At 36.5% G+C, this 23519-nt stretch overlaps 1 protein-coding gene across 1 annotated transcript in view; it reads left to right on the top strand.

Moving 5' to 3' along the window:
• The first annotated feature begins 301 nt into the window (after window positions 1-301).
• Window positions 302-23519, top strand: part of MTTP (microsomal triglyceride transfer protein) — a 43761-nt gene continuing 20543 nt past the window's right edge. Inside the window, exons 1-9 of the mRNA XM_006208931.4 lie at window positions 302-362; window positions 5766-5953; window positions 7218-7361; window positions 13097-13204; window positions 14368-14484; window positions 15008-15147; window positions 17012-17162; window positions 19262-19419; window positions 22342-22510. Coding sequence (XP_006208993.1) covers window positions 302-362; window positions 5766-5953; window positions 7218-7361; window positions 13097-13204; window positions 14368-14484; window positions 15008-15147; window positions 17012-17162; window positions 19262-19419; window positions 22342-22510 — 1236 coding nt within the window. The remainder of the gene's footprint in view (window positions 363-5765; window positions 5954-7217; window positions 7362-13096; window positions 13205-14367; window positions 14485-15007; window positions 15148-17011; window positions 17163-19261; window positions 19420-22341; window positions 22511-23519) is intronic.

Here is a 23519-nt window from a genome sequence, read left to right as displayed (position 1 = left end):
GGATGGTAGACTGGTTTAGTTTAGCTCCCAAAGTGAAAATTTTCTTGGTTTTCATTTCTGGGAAAAAATAAAAATAAAAAGTGAGAGACTGAAAACTACAGCCCACCTAAGTTTAATCATTAATAGTGAAACTTTCTGCGAACTTAGGTCCTGATTTTGGAGTTTGGAATCTGACCTTTCCCCCAAAGATAAACGTTGTTGCAGGTTCTGAGGAGGGTCACTCCCTCGCTGCCATTGGAAGAGTCCACGTCTCAGTGACTCCTCCCTGGGAACTGGATGCATTAGAGGGTAGCTAGTCAGTATGATTCTTCTTGTTGTGCTTTTTCTCTGCTTCATTTCCTCATATTCAGCTTCTGTTAAAGGTAAGTTTGTATTGCCTTTTGCTAAACTTAAATTTTAATCCTTGAAGGAGGAAAATGTGTGTGTGTGGTGTGTGTGTAGTGAAACAGTTCCTAACTAAGCCATCTTCAAAACCACATAGCTTTGGAATGTTGGTGAAGGCATGGCTGGGTTGAAATGAAAACCAAATTCAAATTCCTACATACATTAAGAAAACAGAGGTTCCTTTTAGTCTCAGACTAGTGTGCTTCTTGCTTGATTTTTTCATTCATGGTCTGTTTTTAAAAGGAAGGAAAATAGATGCCAGCTATTGTTACCTGCTGCTATTGGTCACTCAATGAATACAGCTCCTTCATTTGAATTGTAAAAGTGGATTTAAAAAACCAATTCTTAAATTTCCTTCTAGTTGCCTAGCAGTGTGACATCAAGAAGAATTAGACCCAATGAAAGAGGCATTTGACTTGCCAAAGAATTATGAATGAAATGGTAAAGCCTGTATTTAATTCCATTGGCATTCAAAAGTGATAGAATTGCCATAGTTGTGAATTACAGAAAATAAAACTACATGATATGAATGTAAGAAATAAGACTTCTTATCTTTGAAAAAATAGTGTTCCTCATTATAGTTTCTATTTTAAGATAAAATTGATTAAAAACATACGAATTGATATCTTTCAGAGAAAATAAACATTTTATGAGCAATGATTTCAAAAAGCTGGATAAAAGTGTGGAATCTTGTTTTAAATCAGTTAATTTATACACTCACTAAATTTCTAAATGTTATACCTGTAAAATGATCACTGTTTTAAAGAGTCTCTTAAGAGGACTCACTGTCAAATCAGATTGACCTAACACATAACTTAGCATGATAAGGTCTGAATTTAATACTTGTACTCTAAGTAATTGATAGAAAACAATTTATTTGTAAACTTCTAAAATCCTTTTGTGATAATTGTGGCTTTTTTTCCAGAAAGTAAAGTTTGTCTTAAGATTTTTTGTGTGGAAAATTTCCACATGAGAAAAAAAGACAATCTTTGTTATTGGAACAATAAATGGTGGGCTGCATTATTTCACCTAAGCAGATCACACTTCAGGTTCTTGAACTAAAGATAATATGTTTTACCAGTTTCTAAAATGTTTAGTATTTAAAGCTACAGCTCTTACTTGGATGAAAAGAAATTTTAATGAGAAAAAAGCAATGGTTTGTAAATTATATCTGACAGAGAATTGTTATGTAGAGAGATTACTATTTTATTATCTGTTAAACTGTTGAATATTCAAAATATGAGCAATTTATATACCATAAGATCAAACCTAATATTATGATTATTCTGAGAAAAATAATTGAGATGTTGTAGTTATTGTGGGCTTCTCTTTTTTTCCTCCACTCTATAAATGAGAACACTGGATAACTTGAAGTTTTCAAATACATGCACTTGTAAAGATTTAAAAATACACATACACACACAAGAATGACATACAGGGAAATATGACAGAACACAGCAGATAGCTGCAGTTTGTTGTGTGTAACTGTAGCTCAGTGGCAAATCCAGAGTTTTAAAACTTGAAGCTTATGCAATTTAGAGGCCATCTTTGAGAAAAGATTACAAAAATATCTTACATTTGCAAATGTTACTGAAAAAAAGAATGGCATGTGTATACAATGCTAGGGTTCCCTTCCAAAGTCTTGGAAGGAGGCTGGGCAAGTGAGGGCTCCAAAGCTTAAGCATCATTAGCTTCACCGTACAAGCTGCTTAAGCCAAACGTCATGGATAAAAAGTACAGGACTTGACAGCTCTTTCTCTACCTAGATGTTGTAACTTTTTGTATTATAGTACCATGATTTAAATATAGACTCCCTGCCCCTTTGTAATGATTGGCACTTAATAAGCAAACTACTTGTGAAGAGTCTACTTTAATATCAGGGCATTATAAATTTTGGGATCCCATGAATCACTTCAAAACTCACCTCACATTTGTCAGTGCAATTGTTTAGCGAATCCCTGGATCTGGGTGGATGTTGAGTGCAAGGTGGACTGTAAAAAGGATGGAGGAGGGGTTAGGATTAGTATGGAAGAAGGCTTGTTTGGAAGAGAGATGCTGAGTGTGATGACCTTCTAGTTTTCTGTTGGATTCCTAAATCCCATTACCTATCATCCTTATCACCACTGTAGGTCTCTTCAAGCCTCATCTTTTTAAATTTGTCTCTACTTTGTCTTATGGCTGAAGTCAATTGACTGTACTCTGATATTGATCTAAGTTTGGTCAAAGAATATTTGAAGATATTTCTTAAAAAGTTCAAAATTTAGAGTTTTATTCCTTTTATGTCACTACAAAATTTACTTGAAGGGGCACATTGAAAAGGTACTGATTCCTTTTGGGGCTAGAATTAATTTCTCTTCTAGTTTTATCTGTCATGCTCTACAGAGAACACCCTAAGAAAGAAATTTGGTCAACAATATAAATGGTACATGCCCCCGCTGCCGAGTATTGCCAGGTCTCTGAATAACATAAACAGATATTTACCAAAGAGGAAAGGATAATAGGACAACACTTCAGCACAATCCACTTACCTGAACCATTTTAGGCTTTATCTCCTGTTGAGAGAGGTAGGAAAACGTTCTAGGAGAACAGAGCCCATTCTTTCCTGTGCTTTATCCTTTCCAAGTCATAGTCAAGAACTGATATGTGTTTCCCCTTTTTACATTCTTTTGACAAGTCAAGTAAAAATAAGAAAAAAAGGAACAGCATGATAGTTTGGAAAGCTTTGGAATTAAAGAGAGGAGAGGGGCTACCTTCCTACAAACTTTTCATAGTTGTTTTCATCAGCAGACACCATCAGGTAGTCCACTAAAACTTGGATTTCAGTAAATTCCAACCTCACATTGTATCTGCTACGTTGGATGAAATGTGGAGTCAGCTTTCCTCAGCTGCCATATACTGCTTACCTTTCAGAACTGCTGTGAGGATTAGATAAGACAACATGTATTTCCTTTATGCCCTAGGTGCAATTTCATAGGTGTCATAAAAAGAAGGCCTCTTTGATCAAAATATCTTCTCAGCCAGAAAGCCAGTGTTTGAACTTGCAACAGTGTCCTCAGTTAAAATGCAGGAGAAGTGGGGATCGGGGAGGCTGGAGGGAGTCACAGACTTCATCTCCTTTGAGGTTTTCCCTGACCATGTCTGCCTTCTGTATCTCATACCTAAGGTTCTGCCTAACTTGGTGCTTGGACACAGCCTCAGCCTGTTTTTGTATGTACACACTGGGATCCCCACTCCTACACTTCCTTCTCCTGGCTTTTCTTAATTCCTATGAAACTTCTTATCACCTTTCTTTAAAGGTTTGTCAGATCATGTAACTTCACCACCCAAAACTTTCCAGTGGCTTTCCTATCTCAGTCAAATTCTAAGTCAATGCAAATGTCTCCCGAAGTCTCCTAGCCAACCATAGGTACCTATCTGACTTCACAACTCCTTCAGTTGTATCTTTCACTTACCCAGTTCCAGCCTCTTTGGCCTCCCTGCTGTTCCTCCGTTACATCTGCACGAACCCTTCTCAGGGCCTTTGAACTTACTGTTCTCACTGTGGATAGATGGGGAGGTAGGGATGTGGAAGAGGAGGGGAGAGGGATGCTCTCCCCAAGGATGTCCATGTGCCTACCTAAAGTCTTTGCCCAGAATATTACCTTCCCGACAAAGCTCTTTCCTCAGCATCCCCATTCCTGTTTCATTTTTCTTCATTAGCACGTCTGACATACTTTATAATTTGCTTGCATACTTACTTTTTTATTGCCCGTCTCTTCCTCATTTAAATGTGAACTCCACAAAGATAGAAATTTTGTCTGCTTGCTAACTGGTATAGCCCCAGAGCTTAGAAAAGTGCCTACTATGCAGTAGGTGCTCAGTAAGTCCATATTGAGTGAATGAATGAGTGAATGCCTATAGCTCACTCCCTAGGAATGGAAGTATTCAGCCTCAAGGTTTGTATGAGTATAAGTCAGAGCATGATATCCAGATCCAGACAGGCTATTAGTGGCTCCATGCTAATTTCCTGGGTCATCTTGTGTAAATTGTGTAATCTCTGCCCCTTGGTTTCCTCATCTATAAAATGAGGCTAATAATGGTACCTACCCTATGAGGGTTTTGTAAGGATTAAATAAGTTAATGCACATAAAACACGTAGATCAGTTTATTAGAGGCAATGTGTTTTGGTTGTTTTTTCCTTCAGGCAGAAGGCGCTGTAGTAGGTGATGGAGACAGTAGATGGTAAAAACTTTTCAGATGTTTTCTTCATTTTTGGCTTTGCAAAGTAATTTTACTTCCCTTCTCAGCTGCCTCACGTCCGACCTAGTCATCTCAACCTCCTTTCCTGCCCACCCCCATATGCATATTTCCTGAGAGTGAAAAAGTTATGGTTGCCTGTTATAGTCAACCAGCCAAAGCTACCCTTTTGGCCCTGAGGAAACATGTATACTGAGGTTTTTTTTTTTTTTTTTTTTTTTTTTTTTACTATCTCCTGAGAGCTATGGATAGAAATTATACAAAAAGAGTTTATGACCATAAACTTCAAGTAATATCTAGGAAAGGATTACTCCTACTCTTTTATATTTCTTTGAGTTAAGATAAACTTCCTTGGAGAGTGTGTGAACTCCTCCACATGTCAGTTTTTTTTTTTTTTTTTGGTCCTAATCCTGACTTGTATACTATTTGACATTACATTGTTCCTGCCAAATTAAAGCCTGTTCTCAGATTTTGTGTAGGGAAACATCATTTTATTCAGGAACAGTTAATTTAAATGTATATATGTGTAGTCTTGAAATGCACCTTCATATTAAAAGTTTACTAACTAAATTAATAGAATAAATTACATTAGAGGGATATTCTTTAAATAGTCAAGCTATCCAACTTAAGGGTCTGCCTTATAACCACTAAAATTACATTGGCTTTGATCTGTTGTATTTAAATGATATGTTAATTATAAATATTTTTATTAATTTTATAAAGCAATCTCTGGCTGAACCTGTGCTTGAAATCATATTCATTATACCTCAATAAAGCTGGGGGTGGGGTAGAAATCATATTCATATAATTTAAAGCAATATAATGACATTTCTTTAAAAATATTCTGTAGTTCAACCAGAACAAAATTTAGATAGTCTGATTATTGATTAGGGATACAAACTAAGGTTCTCCGAAATGGGAGCTTATTTGTTTGTTAGCTGTTGTTTTTGTTGTTATTGTTGTTCAGGCCAATGACTTCAGCAGATGGAGAAGTAGAACCATCTTTCATTTAGCAAATATTTACTAAGCTGTCATTGGGTACCACTGTGCTAGACAAGGAATGCATTGATGGTAAGATAGCTTAGCCCCTGGCCTAATGGGTGACTTACCGCTAAGATTTGACTTCTGTCACTGTCTTTATGCAGGCCACACAACTGGTCTCTCATTAAATAATGAGCGACTATACAAACTCACATACTCCACTGAAGTTTTTCTTGATCGGGGCAAAGGAAAACTCCAAGACAGCGTGGGCTACCGAGTTTCATCCAATGTGGATGTCATCTTACTGTGGAGGAGTCCTGATGGTGATGATGACCAACTGATCCAAATTATGGTGGGCATTTTCTACCAGAGAGACGCAAAGATTAGATGTCAGCAAGAACTTTGAGAAGTGTCCCATTCAACAACACTTATTTGTGCTCTTGGTCATGTATTCATTTAATTTGTTAGCCATCACTAAAATAAGTAGACACAGTTTTGAAGTTTTTTCTAATCAAAAGAGATCTGATCTTTCCAAATTGTCAAAACAGGCTAATGAAGGCATATACTGATGACTAACTGAAGTATAACTCCCAGGTCTATATGTCGTATTAATAGGTACATTAAACTAGAATCCATTTGAAGTGATCTAGGAGTGAGGAGTCCAGAATCCCTACTATGTGAGAAGCAATTGAGACCACCCTAACTTAAAGAGGGGATAAATTGGGGCCTCCCAATTTTCCTTAGTTCCTTGATATAACCGTGGAAGTACCAATGATGGAGTAAACTGATTCTGCATTCTTCTTGAGGGCAGAACCAAGTGTTCCACTGAATGGCAGTGTTTGGTCAGTTATGAGGCTTGAGATTTACTTGTTAACAAAGAAGTTCAAATTACATGGCTTCTGGGGCCTCTTCCAGGTTTAATATACGGTGATTCCATACTTGCTATGGACCTAAAAGAAAGAGATGTCTTTAGTAAAGTTAGTTTTTTCCTACATGTCTGTGTGAAACAAGCACACAAGACCGAGATTTGCTTCATTATGACTGATAAGTAGTTGCTGATATACTTGATAATGAAGTGTCGTTGCAATACATGTATCAAGTTTTCCAAGTTGGATCAAAATTTTAATCTTTGGACTCTCTAAGCCATTTCTCAATATAACAGTAAAGTATTCTGGAGAAAACATTCTGTACCTCCTTGTTCAGGAATCAAACTGTTCATTTTAATCTTGCATATACAGATGAGGTACAACAAGGCAGGAGTCCTTTCAAACAAATGGTACAGAAAGTGAAAAGCTCAGGCAGACAGCAACAGTTCAAAATGAATGAGGAGAGTGACAAGGACATAAAAAGATCCATCTTGCAGTCACAATTATTGTAAACCTGAATGTCACAGGCTTCTTTAATGGCAGTATTTTTACCTAATTCAAAAACCTAATTTTTGAATACCTTCTCCATTCTTTTAAAGTTGATGGCTAGGTCTTTTGAATCATGAGTTGAAAACGACAGAAGAAATTACAGCCAGCCATGTTTATTGCTTTATCAGTTTATTTTCCTGGAGACTCTGATGCAAACAGACATAAGAAGTTTTCCTAATAGGTTTCTTTCCACGATTCCAGATAAAAGATGTAAATGTTGAAAATGTGAATCAGCAGAGAGGAGAGAAGAGCATTTTTAAAGGAAAAAAGCCACCCCAAATCATAAGAAAGGAGAACTTGGAAGCTTTACAAAGACCTGTGCTCCTTCATCTAATCCATGGAAAGGTAAAAGTGATTTTTGGGGTCCCACACCTTTTTTCCCCCAACTTTATATTTTTCTTTCCTTCAGTAGATATTATTTTTTAGGTGACCATGGTGCCACTACTTTTATGGCAAATGGAATTTTTTCAAAAACTAATAAACAATAGTTGTAAATTAAATGTCTCAGAAGTGAATCAAGGCATTTGAAACACTTATATTTTCTAACCATTTATATTCCTATGTTTATGAAAATCTTTATAATAGAATCAAATATTTGTTTATTGAAGACAGGCATTATTAAAAGGTGCATTCCTTATTAAATTAGGAAGGACTTGAAAGATATTGTAACACAATAGGTCACCATAGGTGATTGGATAAATTCAGGAAAGTAGACAAATTATGAAAATGAAATGATAACTTAGATAAGTGATATTAATACGTCACGAGAATATCAATAAATGGATTAAGTACAAAGCTTTTGAAGGGGCATACCATGTCTAAGAATTGATTTTTTAAAAAAACATTTAGAGATTATTTAGAAACTATGACTTTGAAAAGCATTTTATATATTTATATTTTATATATTAAAGTAAGAATGAACACTAACATACATTTGGATATTTGCTCTGAAAACTCTTTAAGTGTTCATTACTTATGGTTTGAGTCTAATCTATTGAAATGGTCTATATAATATGTTTGGAATTGAGACGCAATTGTGATCTGTGAATTATTAGGCTTTATGTGGGTTTATAAAAAGTATATATTATATTGACATGTATAAAAATGTATTAGTAAAGACAAAAGCTCACTTTTAGGAACTAAAGTGGAAAAACAGAAAAGGACCATTATAGTTAAAACTACAAGTTTCTAAAAATGTCTCTAGATCCAAAATTTCTAAAATAGAAATAGAAACAAATGCTTTAAAATATAAATTTAAGACATGTAATATATTGCTATTTATGATTCTCATTTGTATGTAAAATAATAAAAAGGATTATTGTATCATCACCTCTCTGACAACCAAATGTGAATCACCATTTCAAGAATGCTTCTCTTCCTTCTCCACTTGTCAAAATACTTACCATGCTTCAGGCTTCTCTTTTATAAAGTTCACACCCTTCTAGCCAGCTGAAAATAACCAACCCCCTTTAGAGCCATCTTAGTACTTTATAGCTCACTCAAGGTCCTGATCACTTGCCTTTTGGTCATTTGTGTTCATTGCTAGATTATGGGTTCTGGTAGAGAAAATTCTTGTTCCTCTTTATATTCAACCCCTTTCCCCTCCCCTGCTCCCCAACACCTCAGGCTCGTCTATTCCCTTTCTCCCCAGAGCACCCAGAACCCGGCCTTGCACTGACTGATTTGGAGTCTGGAAGCCTTTCCCAACATTCTTCCAAACCCCGTTGTCCCCTGGGCTTCTTTCTATCCAAGCATTTATCATGGTGTATTGCCATTCTCTATTTGTCTGCCATCCACATTTAGAGTTAGCTTCTCTTGGGAAGCAATCCTGTCTTTATCTCTGTATATTCAGTGCCTTGCTCATAGTGGGAACTCAATAAATGTTTATAAACAAAAGGAATGAACAAATAGGTTTATATGGGTCTAAAATGCGTGAGACTTTGTGAAAGGCTGTGCATATTATTTGCTTAATAATAGGTGAAACATACTTAGCCTTTAATGCCTGCACTGACTGAAGGCATTACAAGAATTCTCTCCTTTACCCTCCTGACAGCTCTAGGAAGCAGGTGCTGCTTTATGGTCCTCTTGTAGTAGATGAGGAAACCAAAGTTAAGAGAAGAAACTAGCCCTTGGGTCAACCAAACGCCAAGTGGTGGAGCTGGGATTCAAAACCGAGGGTCTGATTTCAGTGTCTGTGCTGGAAACCTCTGTGCTTTACTGCCTTTTCTAGCTGGAAAGTATCTGGGGAGAAAACCCACCCCTTTGCTGGCCTTCTAGTCTAACTTTCATTCTGCACTGTACCTATTAACTCCCTTGATTTTCAGATGACACAACTTTATTAGCAACATGAAGTCCTGTTATTTTCTTCTCTTGCCTTCCAATGTGGCAAGATGCTTGAGCAATAAAATATCAATTGCATTTAGAATCTTAATGACAGCCCATCATTTTATAGCCCCTTGGGTAGCAGTTGAGTACAAAGTCTTTGGTTACTCAGACAAAAGGACTCAGTGCCCTCACTGTTCAAAGGCTGGCATGGAGCTGCCACATCGTTATTTCAGTGACTCCAACACGCCATTTCTACAGGAGCTATTACTTGTGATGATTTACTGTAGCCAGAGGGTAAAGTGCATTGTGGTATCTTTCAATTATCTGATAAAGCCCTTGTTGGAAAAAAAATGATCCTGGAGACTAAGAAACCATGTGGACTTTTTAGCCACATTCCTGTCAGAAAGCTCATTATTTAAATAACTATCACTTCATCTTCCTATGAGAGAAGTGATTAAAAGAAAGACTGTACTGCTGATTGGCAGTTTTCTCAGAGTAGTTTCTACCACAGGCTCAATTTAAGTTTTACTCCCTGAGATTTCTGTGATTTCAAGGATACTCATCAGCATGTATTTTCGGTCTTCCAGAGCCTCCTGTTTTAAGCTCCCATATTTACATCATAAAAGATATCTCATAGAAATACTTAGGTGCATATTTATTGCACATATTTTTTTCTTTGCCCACTTATCTCCCCTACTTAAATATTTGGGTGTGACTCCAGTTTTGTCTACAAATCATAAATGAAGTTGGAAAGATGGCAGTCTTCTGATTAACACTGACGAGCAAAAGATGCCTCTAAGTTACAGCATGGATTCTTTTATGGCCCGAGATGCTAATCCAATTAGCTGGAATATTACCAGATTTCCATGTCTTGTTTTCGCAGTCAGTGTTGTTTAAGTTAGTGATGTGGCTGCTGCATCTTGCCTTTATTTTGTGTTGATTCTGGGCATTGATTTGCTCTCTGAATCCAGCGGTGTGTCTGCTGTACACTCACAGAACCTCCAAATGAAACGTGACACCTTGAAAACCTTCTAATTCTTCATATATTTCTTCACTTGTCTGTTTTCCAATGTGCCATTTCCTAGCTGTGCTTTGTCTTAGATACATATCAAAGAGACATACCTTCAGTTAAGTAGACCAAATAAAATGACTTCTCTCATTTGCTGGGATCCTTTTTGTTTATTTTTGCTTGTTTGGCAGTTAATGAAATTTTGCTTTCTCTTATTCTTAACAAGTGATTAAATTAATGGAATGTATAGAAGTATTTTTTTCCTGGGGGAAAAATATGAATAATTCCTACTGATTCCAACGGGAAATTGGCCCTCAAAATTTGGCCAGAAGAGACATGGCATCTGCTTCCACACAACCCACCCGTCTCCCTCTGCGTTTGGGTTTCTTGGGTTAATGGCTTAGTTTGTAACTAGGTTGTGCTGCTGCCGGTCTCTGGAAGCTCCGGGGACTGCGAATTTAGATAACAGTCCTGTGCTCACGGATGTTCAGAGCTCATTTCAAAACTGATTGAAGTAATCAGGTTTATGGCCTGAATATAATAAAACTTACTTAATTCCTGTTGTGAAATAATGAATTTAAGATTATTGCTGTCACAGTCTCCTGGATTGAACTGCCAAGTTCTGACTTTATTATCATTATTTTTTTAATTATCAAAAGCTGATTCTATTCAAACAGTTTTGACTCTTAGCTAATATGGATACCAGTGCTGTCTTCCCTTTGGATCTCATTGATCTGCACTAAAGGAAGAGAATTTAGGCCCCAAAGGTAGCAGGCACACAAAGGAAAAAGATACTTGTTCCCTTTCCTAGTTCTAGGGAAACAAATAAAAGTGAGTAGAAGGAATTTTTAGAAAATCCTCTTTCTGCCTTGCAGTTTACATTGTTCACCCTGCCAGGAAAAAAACCTGTAGCATCATTTTCTTAGGGATCTAGCAGTCAAGAGCGAAAGAAATAGGCCAGTAATGGGAGAGCACTTAACCTTATGCATAGTCTAAAGAGTAAATCTGAGAACTGGGTTTCCTAAAATTTTAGGTAAAATTTTATAAATAGTTCAGGCAAGTTTTGTAACTTGGAAGGAAAGTGAGGATACTGATGGTAGTACATGTATTTTTCCCATTTAATGGCTCCTCTTGTTTTCCTTAAGTATTTAAGGCTCAGGCCCCCAAAGTCACAGGCCTTAGGCATGTGTGCACCACTACCAGTGAGCCCTTCTGACTGCACGTGGGCTCACGTGGTCCAGTTTTGAAGCTCTAACAGTCATGATACCCGGAGATTTCATACGCCCAGATATTTGAAAAGGAAGTTAGTTGCCCTGTAATTCCTAAAGGGAAAGAAGACCTAGTTTACAAAATAGACCATCAGAAACTCAGCCTTGGTTCTGAGAAATTGCCAGTGATTTGTTTGAGAATATGATACCATGAATTTTCAGACGCTGAGGTCACTATTCCAGTTCCTTTTTAACCTGGACAAACACAATTCCAACATTTATAGGTTTTGTCCAGTGTAATGACTAAAATTGATTGCTGGATAAAGTATCTGGTAAATCTGTCACTAGGCAGATATGTAGAAAATACAGACAGAAATTTGAGGCACTTGTTTGCATAATTCAAGCAAAATATTTTCTTCTTCTGAGGTATAAGAGCGTTTTCATGTACGGTGAATTGTTCAGATTGGTGTTAACTGAATTTATTGCATAATTACTGAGCTTTCAGTTTTACTTGAGAAGTTATGGTTGGCTTTAAAGAGGATAGGAAGGCATTCAGGATATTTCTGGTAGAAATGCCAGCTATAATTACCATAGAATTCGGTTGGGAATTTTTACAGGGAAGCTATATCCATCCTCTCCATTTCTAAATCATGTGATGTGTTTGGAGTCAATACAGGGTGAAAAATGACAGCTTGCTTTCCAGAAAACTCTTTGTATTTTTATCCTTGTTTCTTAAACATGAGCTAAATGATCAAAATGGTATGAGACACTGTTATCACCTCTGTGCCTATAAATATCAAGGATGAAGCAAACTAAGATACGCCATTTACTGCTGCAGCCAAATCACAGCCGCCTTCCTCATTACAACTTCTTTTTCCTGCCTTCTGAGGAGACTCAAAGCAGAGCCTGGGGCAGTGCTGGCACCTTGAACCTCAGATCTTCCAACCTTCTGTGTCTCTTTATACTCAGGGCTAACATGAATGTTCTGGAGGGCCGAGGAACGTCGTTCCTGTGGAAGGTTGTCCACGGCACGTGGCCACATATGGACCCTAATCATTACCCTCGGAGGCTGTCCCAGCTCAGGTGTCTCAGGCATGGTGATTGCCATCCTCTTCCAAGAATCTCTTTCTTTGCCGTTATTTTAAACCTTGGTTCGTTTTTGTTTCAAGCAGAATTGCAGGTAGAGAATAGGTTGACACGTTTGAAGAGAATGTACCTAATTTCTCTTCGTGGGGCCATCTTTGTTTTCACAGAAATCCTGCCCCATATCTGTGCTCTTTCCTTCCCTATGCTGTGCCCATCCCATTCAGAGCCTTCATTACCGGTCTCCCGAAATTTCACATGCTGATGGTCTGGCTTCTTAGAAATGTCAATAACTTTCTTTCACGAAAAAAGAGATTCCAGCTTTGGAGTAACAGAGCTCTTTCTCCCCAAATCGATAGGGGTGAGACTCTAACTTTTCCTGCTATATATTTAACAAAATCTAATAAATGATGCATTTTTGCTCTATTTATGTTTGTTTGTTTGTTTTTGCCTAGGTCAAAGAGTTCTACTCATATCAAAATGAACCAACAGCCATAGAAAATCTCAAGAGAGGCCTGGCTAGCCTCTTTCAGATGCAGTTAAGCTCTGGAACTACCAATGAGGTACTTACTAATATTATTAAGGATCCAGAATCTTTTCAATAGTTACCAAAATTGTATACATGGATTTCTATTTGTAGAAATCAGTTAAAAAAAAAAAAGCAGTTACTGATACAGTAATGCTCAGAAAAGATGAGTTGGGTGTTTGTCTCATTTACGTATGTAACAAATTGCCATTTACCTCAATTTGTATTCAAATACAGGGTAAAAGGAACTAGAATCAGTTATACAAAGGAGACCTACAGAATGACTGAACGAGACAGATGCAGAAAACCTTGAGGAGCCTTCTAGTGACATCAGTGTGTATCGCTGTCCCTTGGGGGAACTTATTAAAAATGTAGATTCCCTGGACGCACTGCAGAGATTCTGAATCAATAGCTTAGCATCTGCATTTTAACAGTTTTCTCATACAATGTAGATGTATTGTCAGTTTGAGGAGCCAGTGGTCTATGCCACCAACTCCCTTCATTTTATAGACGAAGAAACAGGTTAAAAGAGAGAAATTAGGTGGCTCCTCCAGGATCACACTTGGAGTCAAAGGTAGAGCTGAGATCAGGTTTCCTTGTCTGAATTCAGCCAGTCCATGACTTGGTGAGAAAACCTGATGGCCGGGCTGGGCCAAAGGAATACCAGCTAGAAATGGAAACTGGCCACAGTGCTGGTGGAGGCCAGAGGGAAGGCTCAGAGATGCTAAGCAGAGTCTGTTTTGGGATACTTTTACCTACGCTCAAATTGTTGATGTGACTTATGATGAGGTGAATTAATCCCACAGGTTTTAAAGGATTTCTAATATTCAGCTCATTAAAGTGTGTGCACACACACAGAGCATTAAAATTCAACTCCCCTTGCCATGTAATTACCCATTTATGAGAGGTTTTGGTTATGACGAAGCCATTTGTCCAATTCCTTTTTGGCATTAGAGAGAAGCAGGAAATCCTTTATTTTTCCTGGGGCAATAAGAAGGTACTAATAAGACTTAAAGAAGGTGGAAAAGAATCCACATGCTGCAGGAAGCATTGAATTCCTCCTTCTTCTTATCTTGTCACTCTGGACAAAAGGCCATCTCCCAGGATATATTGGGGCCCTAATTTTCAAGCTACTTGCTGCTGGAATTCAAATGGTCCATATGAGAATCCCAAGCATTATATTTTTGATTTTCTTTTTAGGTAGATATCTCTGGGGATTGTAAAGTCACTTACCAGGCTCATCAAGACAAAGTGACCAAAATTAAGGCCTTGGATTCATGCAAAATTGAGAGGTCTGGATTTACAACCCCAAATCAGGTATGCTTTCTATCACTTTCTTTGAAGTATCCAAATAATTACATTTTGTAGAGATTTTTGGTGTTTTTTTTTAAAAAAATTAAAGTATAGTTGATTTACAATGTTGTGTCAGTTTCTTGTATACAGCATAATGATTCAGTTATACATATATATTCTTTATCATCATCTTTCGCATTACAGGCTGTTATAAGATATTGAACATAGTTCTCTGTGCTATACAGTAGACCTTGTTTATCTCTTTCATAGGTAGTAGTTTGTATCTGACGTTTTACAGAGATTAATCAAAAATAATAAATGAATAAAGTAACAATATAATTTGGGAACATGTAACATTTTTAGTTTAGGATATAGTTTTACACAATATCAGATGAAAAGATTTATTTTAATATATTGTAGGTTTGGGTGATGCAGTGGGTTATGAAAGGGAAGTTTTTGTGAAGATGAAAAGATAGTTTGCTTGATTCAAAGATAAAAAGCTGACTGCTTATTACCACCACATATATATACTTATTTATTTATTTAGGTCCTGGGTGTCACTTCGAAAGCCACATCTGTCACTACCTATAAGATAGAAGACAGCTTTATTGTAGCTGTACTTGCAGAAGAGATACGTGCTTTGCAACTGAATTTTCTACAAACCATTGCAGGCAAAATAGTATCGAAGTAAGACAATGCTGAAATTTAAATTTTCTTTCCTGTTCTTTGATATATTTTAAATTTGGTTAAACTTGGTTTTTAAAAATATGTCTACATATATAGTGTTTCCTCATTTTGACTGTGAGCTCCTTGAAAACAGTGATTATACCTTATTCATTTTTACTTTTCACATCTATAATAATATGTGGCATGCATTAAACACTTGAAGTTTTAAGAATCTTATTAAAAATTGTTTATTGAATAAAATGTAAATTTTAAAAAGGCAAGCCAGTTGATTCATTCTAGCTTATTTTCTAATTTCTCTGTCAAATGTTTCCAATTTTAAAGTTAAAAAGAGGTGGCATTTGCATGTTCTCTCCTGTAGATTTTTTGTTGTTGTTGTTATTGCTATTAATAAACATATAAAAAGTTCTGTAGCAAAGGTGATGTGACATAATTTTTGATGTGATTTTTATAGCAGTACTTACATATTCAAGCCTGTTTTTTCAATTTGAGAAAATTTCTCTGGTCAGAATAGTTCTCACAGGCTTAAGAACTAGAATTTCAAATCTAAGAGTATGTATTATTTTCAGATTTGAATTTAGAAGAACAATTTCTAGCATTAAATGGAAATTACATCTTATGTCATTGCTTCTCAAATGTTTCTTTTGAAGCAACCCTAACGTCAGCGGTGAATGGATGCAAAATCTTGGTAGAAGTGCCTCAAACCATAAATGCTTGAATTTTTTTAAAATTGAAGTATTGTCAGTTACTGTGTATCAATTTTTGATGTACAGCATAATGTTCCAGTCATGCATATATATTCATATATTCGTTTTCATATTCTTTTTCATTGAAATTTGATTGAAGTCTCATCTGGAGTAGAGCTTTGCCTTCTACTCTGTACTATGTCTATATTGTTTTCATGTATTTTCATGTAAAATAAATATTTCTAATTGCTTAGGTTTATCAGGTTTCCACTGTTCTATAACACATCACTCTAAATTTAGTGTTGTAAAAAGCAGCAATCATTTTGTCATTCTGCCTCAAAATTTAGGGGCTTCCTGCTAGGCATGACTTGCTTGGTGTCTTATGCCACTGCAGACAGTCACGGACCAGAGCTGGTGCAAGGTTGCTCCCTCACCTATGTAGTGTCTGGTCTGGGAGATTCAACCTCCTTGTGCATCCTTGTGCATCTCTCTTTATCTCCATGTGCCTCTCAGCGTGGCAGCCTTAGGTAGCCAGACTTCTTACACAGCAGCTCAAGTCTCCCAAGTATGTGCTGTCGGCATGCCAGGTGAAAGCTGAATTCTCTTTTATGACTTAGCCTTACAAGCCATGTACTGTAACTTCCACTGTCCTCTGTGCATGGGGCAGTGACAGCATCCTGCCCAGATTCAAGGAGAGGGATGCAAATTCTACTCTTGAAGGGAGAGAGGCAAGGTTCTGAAAGAGCATATCAGACAAAAAGATTTTTGAGACCATTTTTGAAAAATAAGATTTCCTACTGGTCTTAGTTAATAAGCAACATGTGGTTGCATTAAAGATACCATTTTCAGAGAGTTGGGCTAAATCCAAAAGAGATGACATCACATATCTTGTTCAGCATCCATGCAAATTGTCTTTTCTCTAGTCTTTTGTCGTAATATTTTGAAGATCCTGACTTAAATTTTCAAATCTTTGAATAAAGCTGTTTCTCCAGAAAGATTTCTTAATTATCTTGATTTCATAATTATTTCAGTCACTGCTGGAGATATCGCCATTTGGAAGATAGGGCCTTACATAATTTGAATAAATTAGTGTCTTGTTTGCCAAAAGAATGGCAACAAGTAGCTTGTTCACTCAAAATAACTAACTGCTAACGGGATATTTCTCTTGCTTCGTGGTGCAGGCAGAAGTTGGAGCTGAAGACAACAGAAGCAGGCCCAAGACTGCTGCCTGGGAAGCAGGTTGCGGCCATCATTAAAGCAGTCGATTCAAAGTATGTGGCCATTCCCATCATGGGCCAGGTCTTCCAGAGCGAGTGCAAAGGATGCCTTTCTGTAAGTGTGAGCAACTGCATTGTGTGGCCAAATATGGGAATAATCATGGCTTAAAAATCTGCTTTCCTTTTGTCTCCAATGGAAGCTTGAATTCATCTGAAGAAAGTTTCCAAACTATAAGGGCACTGCTGAGCTATAATGGCAGTAGCCTGATACCGTGCACCTAAGGTGATGCATAATACAACAAGAATTAACGAATGATCACCATCCACTCATTTCAAATAAAACATTTATGACGTAAGGACATCTTCTTAAAAGCAGCACCTAGAATGCAGGGGGATAAGGGCCTGACGAAGTTAGGGGGAAGCTTATGGTATAAGATCATGGACAGGGATCCGAATCTTGGAAATTTGGCCACTTGGTAGCAATATGTTATGTTCATAGGTGAGATATTTTACTGGGCTCAGTGTTCTGAGAATTGCTGTGAGGACTAAAAAAGAATACCAAGCTCTCTGCCTAAATTAGGAACACTTCTTTACCACACCCCAACCTCCCCTGCAACTACAGCCAGAAATGAGATAGCACATCTCCAAGGTAGGGTGTAGATCATCTGGCAACATTTTTAATTCAGCAAAGAGAAATCTCATTTATTACATGAATCAGTTGGGATGTACAGGCACAGGAATGCCTCTGGGCTCCAGAATTTCCTAATACTTAACCTCTCGTCAGGAGGGCAAACCCTTGGTTTCACGCTGTTTGTAGCTACCAGAAGAGGCTATTCTCTTGGATGTTATTAGTCTTCAGAAGAGTAGAATCATCAAGAACAAAAACCATAATTTACTCAAAGTACAAGATTAATTCCTTACTAGTTTCTCAAATATACCAAAATTGAATTAAGGGAAAAAACAAAATGAAACAAACAAAAAAATCATTTTCAAACTTAATTTTGTCTTTTGTTTTTCTTCTATAAATCATCTAATGTTCCAGGGTAATTTTCTAATGTCCTATGAAACGGAAATTATTTAGAAAGATTACTAATGAAACCAATCATCTTTTCTTATGCTGTTACTTTCTCCCCCTACTGTTATCAAACGTTATGAGTCACTAAGATTTTTGATGACTGTTTCCTCATTTTTGTAGGAAAGGTTTATATCTTTGAGGAATTTGTTTTTCCAACTTTATTATAATGTCACCATTGCAACTCTTTAAAGAAAAAAATCTGACCTCACATTGATATGCTCTCTGCCCTCAGAAACGACCCGGTAAATCTTTAGCTAAGTACTACTGGCATTTTGTTTTGGAATATCCTCTTAAGATTACATAACCAAATGGGACTTGAAAAAGAGCAAAATATGCATCTATTGCTTATTAGAAGGAATGAATAATTTAAAAACTGGTAACACACTGATTAGCCAGAGTTAGAGGTCACTAATGGGTTTTAACACATTTTTTTTTACAAATAGGAGGAAAGTGGTAAGCTATGAAAAGTAAGTTCTTTAGCTTACTTGTAAGTCAAAAGATGTTATCGATTAGAACTATTTACTGGTTTTAAAACCGCAGTAGCGTAACAGTTAGCTTTGTCTAAGTGCTACTCTACTTAACAAGGGTACAAGTAATGAGCAGTTCAGACCTCAGCAAGAGTAACACATAGCATTTCACACAAACAATACCATAAAGAGGTGAAATAGAGGGCTCAGGTTATCGCAGAAACTGATTTTCAGTGAGGTCCCAGTACATGCAAAGCAAACACAACTTTTCAGCACTTCTGGCTCCCTTTCCCCTTCCAAGATCCTGCTGTCAATGAAAATTCTGCGCCATTTCACTGTGGTAGGCAAAGCCTGGCCTCAGATATAATTCCCTTGGTGTTAGCCATGGAATGAGCTACATGCCCAGAAGCTTGAGGTCGTTCGAGCCAAACGCTAATAGATAAATGCCGTCCTCCTACAGAGGAATTGTACACAGGGTCAGCCGGCCTCTATATTTGCCTATGAGAGTCACAGGAGTGTGCAGGGGGCGATCAGGTATGCCGAGGTAAGATACAAAAAGCTTCCTGTGCTTGTCAGATACACAGGAAAACTTATTTCTGGAAAGAACATCCTCTGTAAGTGTGGATGTTCGGAACGACGAGTGTGGTCTGGGCCTATGGCCATGTCTTACAGCTCTCGGAGCACTGGCAGTCCATCAGAACACACCTACAGCCTGACAACCTCTCCAAGGCCGAGGCCGTCAGAAGCTTCCTGACGTTTGTTCAGCACCTCAGGACTGCGAAGAAGGAAGAAATCCTCCAGATCCTAAAGGCTGAGAAGAAGGAAGTACTGTGAGTTCCCTGGGAGCTGCGTGGGGCTGTCTGTAGGAAAGCATTTCTGGGTTATTTGTTAAACAAGTAAAATCCATTTTTAACCAACGGTCTCACATTCAAATCAATTGCTTTGTTGTTTTGCATTTGCATTGAACAATTACACCACAATGCTGTAATTTAATGGTTACTTGACCAGAAATGCAGTAACAAGTTTTCAGCAGTGTCTCAGAGTGAACTTCTTTTTTTTTTCTTGAGTGTTCCTGAGGTCCAGACTGGTACATAAGGAAGGGCAGGGCTTCATTCTGACACCATGGTTCGCGTGATGTCTCTGTCATGAAATTGTGCTCCCAGAGCTGTTAATTTACACTTGAGAAGATTTCAGAGTTGATTATAAAAACAAGGAAAGAGTATGATTTTTTCAATTGAAAATGTGTTTTCATTAACTATCCAGTGATCATCCCCATCAAAGCCATGTTTTAAAAAGAAAATGGAGACCTGAGGCAAACAGTCAAAAGAATCCAAAGGAAAGAAATACATACATCATTTGAATATTTGATGAAAGTGTGCTTTGTTTTACATGCATAATAAAGAGAGTTGACTTAATTCTCAAATTTACTTTGTAAACACAAATACAAATACACTTTGTAAAGACAAGTGTTTTGGTCTGCAATACAAAAAAGTACAAATAAAACTCTATGATACTAATTATCCTAATTGATGATATAGAACATGGCTCAATTAATTTGCCAAATAGTGGAAACTAGCCACTAATATAATCAAAAGTAGAAAGTGGCTAAGTTACACACACACACACACACACACACACACACAGTGCAACAGTAGTCACTGAGTTCAAAGGATTTAGTTACCCAAGAAAAGGAGAATTTAGCTTTTTTAATCCTGAGAAATCTGTTTATTCTTGATTGTATTTGTTATTTATTTGCCTTGACATTTAAAAAAACTGGTAGGAATTCTGTATGACTAATTACAAGTTGGGTACTCTCTTCAAAAATAAATATGTAAACTAGAAGTTGAAAGGTATGCAAAATTAAAAATTCTCAGACTCTGTTTTAGTCATAGAAATCAAGAATATATTTTAGGGTAACTTATCTGTATGTCAAGAACAAAAATACTGACTAGAACAGTGTAAAAATTAGCAATTAATTTAGAATTGAGAGTACACTAAACCTTAGTCTTATTTGTAGCCTAAAAATCTTAAGGTGGCAATAGTTTCCATGATTGCATGATGTATTTTTGAAATCAGATTCTTTATACAATATTGTACCATATAATAGGTAACACACATGTAACACAGTGTAGTAGAAAAGATGGTGGGATAAAATCAGAAGACCTGGTTTTAAATTCTGACTTCTAAGAGCATATAACCGTTAAGTAAGTCATTTACATTTAGCTTCCCTGAACTTCGCTTTCAACATCTGTGAAATACAGAAAATAATTCCTACTACTTATTGTAGGATATTGAAAGTCAGGGAGGTGGAATGTAACATTTCCCAAAGGGTCTACTGTGCATATCCTGTAATTTGCAGATTATTAGCAAGTAGGCCGAAAGAAAGAATTCTGTGAACAACTGAGTTTAGAAAGCATTGGGGAAAACCAGGTCAAATAGTTCTCTTTGCTGCAGAAATGTTCAGCTTCTTTAATCTGATAATATTATGTCTTAAGTTTCCTTAAACATATTCTAAACTTACATGACCTTGAAAAATCCTGATTCTAAAAGTATTTTGTAGCACTAATGTTGCATGAAAAACACTTTAGGAAATACTGACTGTAACTAAAGACCATGTACTCCAGAGTAAGAAAAACCTGGGTTCCTGTCCCAGCTATACATTTACCAGCTAAGGAACCTTGAAACAAATGACTCTGAGTCTGTGTCCTCATGTAGTAAGAGAGAATATTAGTATTAAACTGACAGAGATGTTCAGGGAGGTGGTCGTATTAATAACAGCATATATACTGTGCCATGCACGATTCTAAATGTTTCACACAGATCATGTAATTCAATCGTCCCAGCAATCCTAAGGTAACTATTGTTTTAGTTACACGTTTCAGATGAAGTTATAGCAAAAAGAGGTTGCACACCTAAATTTCTAGTGCAGTGCTTGCCTAATAGACACTTAATAAGTATTCTTTCTGTCTCTGCTTCATTCCTGAAAGGTTTTGTTAGGATCAAAATGATATGGAGCAAGTATATCTTTTTTTAAGTATAAAGTATTAAACACATGTATGGTATGTTTATAGATGTGGGATAAAATATTTACATATATAATGTGTTCATCACTATGACAACTAGCTTCAGAAATTCTACCATCCCAGACTCAACCAACCAAAGATTCTTGATGAGTAGAATATGTAACTGTACTTTCTTGTAGGGGTTCCAGTCTGCTCACACCTAATCATTGTTGCTTTTTGTTGTTTTTTTTTTGAAATGAGCAAATCTTCTTTCTTGGATACAAATGAAGGCTAAAAGAACGTCCCATCTTTCCATTCAATAATACTGCCCTAGCTAAATTAAGCATTTGAGAAATATACATATCTGCAAAGCTAATTAGAGATAGAAGTGATTTGGGGGACCATGGCTTTTCTATATTATGCATACAGAAAAGAATTTTAACCTAACTTATGATATTATTTATATAAATTGATTTACAAATCTCCCAATTTTATTTGGCTTAGGCTAATATAGTAAAATAAATTTATATATTCTGAGTATATACTGAGTGAGAAAGGAGAGAGTTAAGGGAGAGGTTTAAAATAAAATGAGGGGGTCTTTTGGAGAAAGTCACTCATTTTTCTTTTGTTTAAATTAAAATTTGTTTTACTTCTTTAGGAAACTCAAACTAATGGCATCTATGAATGGTAGCGATTTAAAATTTCCTAAGCACCCTAAGCATTGATGTCCATGACTATGCCTTTCTGTAGGCCTCAGCTGGTGGATGCTGTCACCTCTGCTCAGACCTCAGACTCATTAGATGCCATTTTGGACTTTTTGGATTTCAAAAGTGACAGTAGCATTATCCTCCAGGAGAGGTTTCTCTATGCCTGTGGATTTGCCTCCCACCCCGATGAAGAACTCCTCAGGGCCCTCATTGTAAGTTAAATGGACACTGGGAAAATAAAGGCTCTCAGCTGCTAAAAAGCTCTTGGGATTCTAAGCAATAATTAAACAGAAAGAGAAAGAAAAATACCATATGGTATCACTTATATGTGGAATCTAAAAAAATAAAATAACACAAATGAACCTATTTACAAAACAGAAGCAGACTCACAGATAGAAAACAAACTTATGGCTACCGGTGGGGAAAGGAGGCTGGGAGGGACAAATTGGGAGTTCGGGATTTGCAAATATTAACTACTATACATAAAATAGATAAACAACAAAGTCCTACTGTACAGCATAGGGAACTATATTCAATATCTTGTAATAGCCTATAATGGAAAAGAATATGAAAAGACATATATATATATATATATATATATATATGTATATACAACTGAATCACTATGCTGTACACCAAAAATTAACACAACATTGTAAACTGACTATACTGCAATAAAAAAAGTTGCTAGCATCTATGGCCATACCATCCTGAATGTGCCCGATCTCGTCTGATCTCAGAAAAAAAAGTTGCTAGCATCAGAATGAAGGCTGAAAGTAGAGCCTTCTGATTATTCATATTTAAATTCTGTTGGACTATTTTCTACCCATTAATCATTAACTGTATAGTACATTATTTCACATAACGTCTTCTTTGCAATTCCTCTAAATAACATAAAATATACTTTATAAAAATTTAAAGATTGTGTTCACCTATCGAATAATGTGACATGGGACAAAATTTCACAAGGGAGAAGTCTTGGTTATGCTTCAAAATTTGATTTTAAAAGATTTGTTTCGACTTCAAAAATCTTCATGGTATTTAATACTCAGTACATTGAAGAGACATAATTCTTTTGATATTAAAAAAGTTATATTGGAAGCAAAAGTTAGAGTTCTCTTGAGTCCAAGATTTAAAAACAGAAGTGCACTTATTCACCTATGATTTAGAGGAATAGTTCATAATCTTTTTGGAAAATGAACTTGTTTGAGAATCTGATGA

Source organism: Vicugna pacos, chromosome 2 (assembly GCF_048564905.1).
Source record: "Vicugna pacos chromosome 2, VicPac4, whole genome shotgun sequence".
NCBI lineage: Eukaryota > Metazoa > Chordata > Mammalia > Artiodactyla > Camelidae > Vicugna > Vicugna pacos.
Note: the sequence above shows the minus strand (reverse complement) of the source record. Positions and strands in the feature narration are given on the sequence as shown.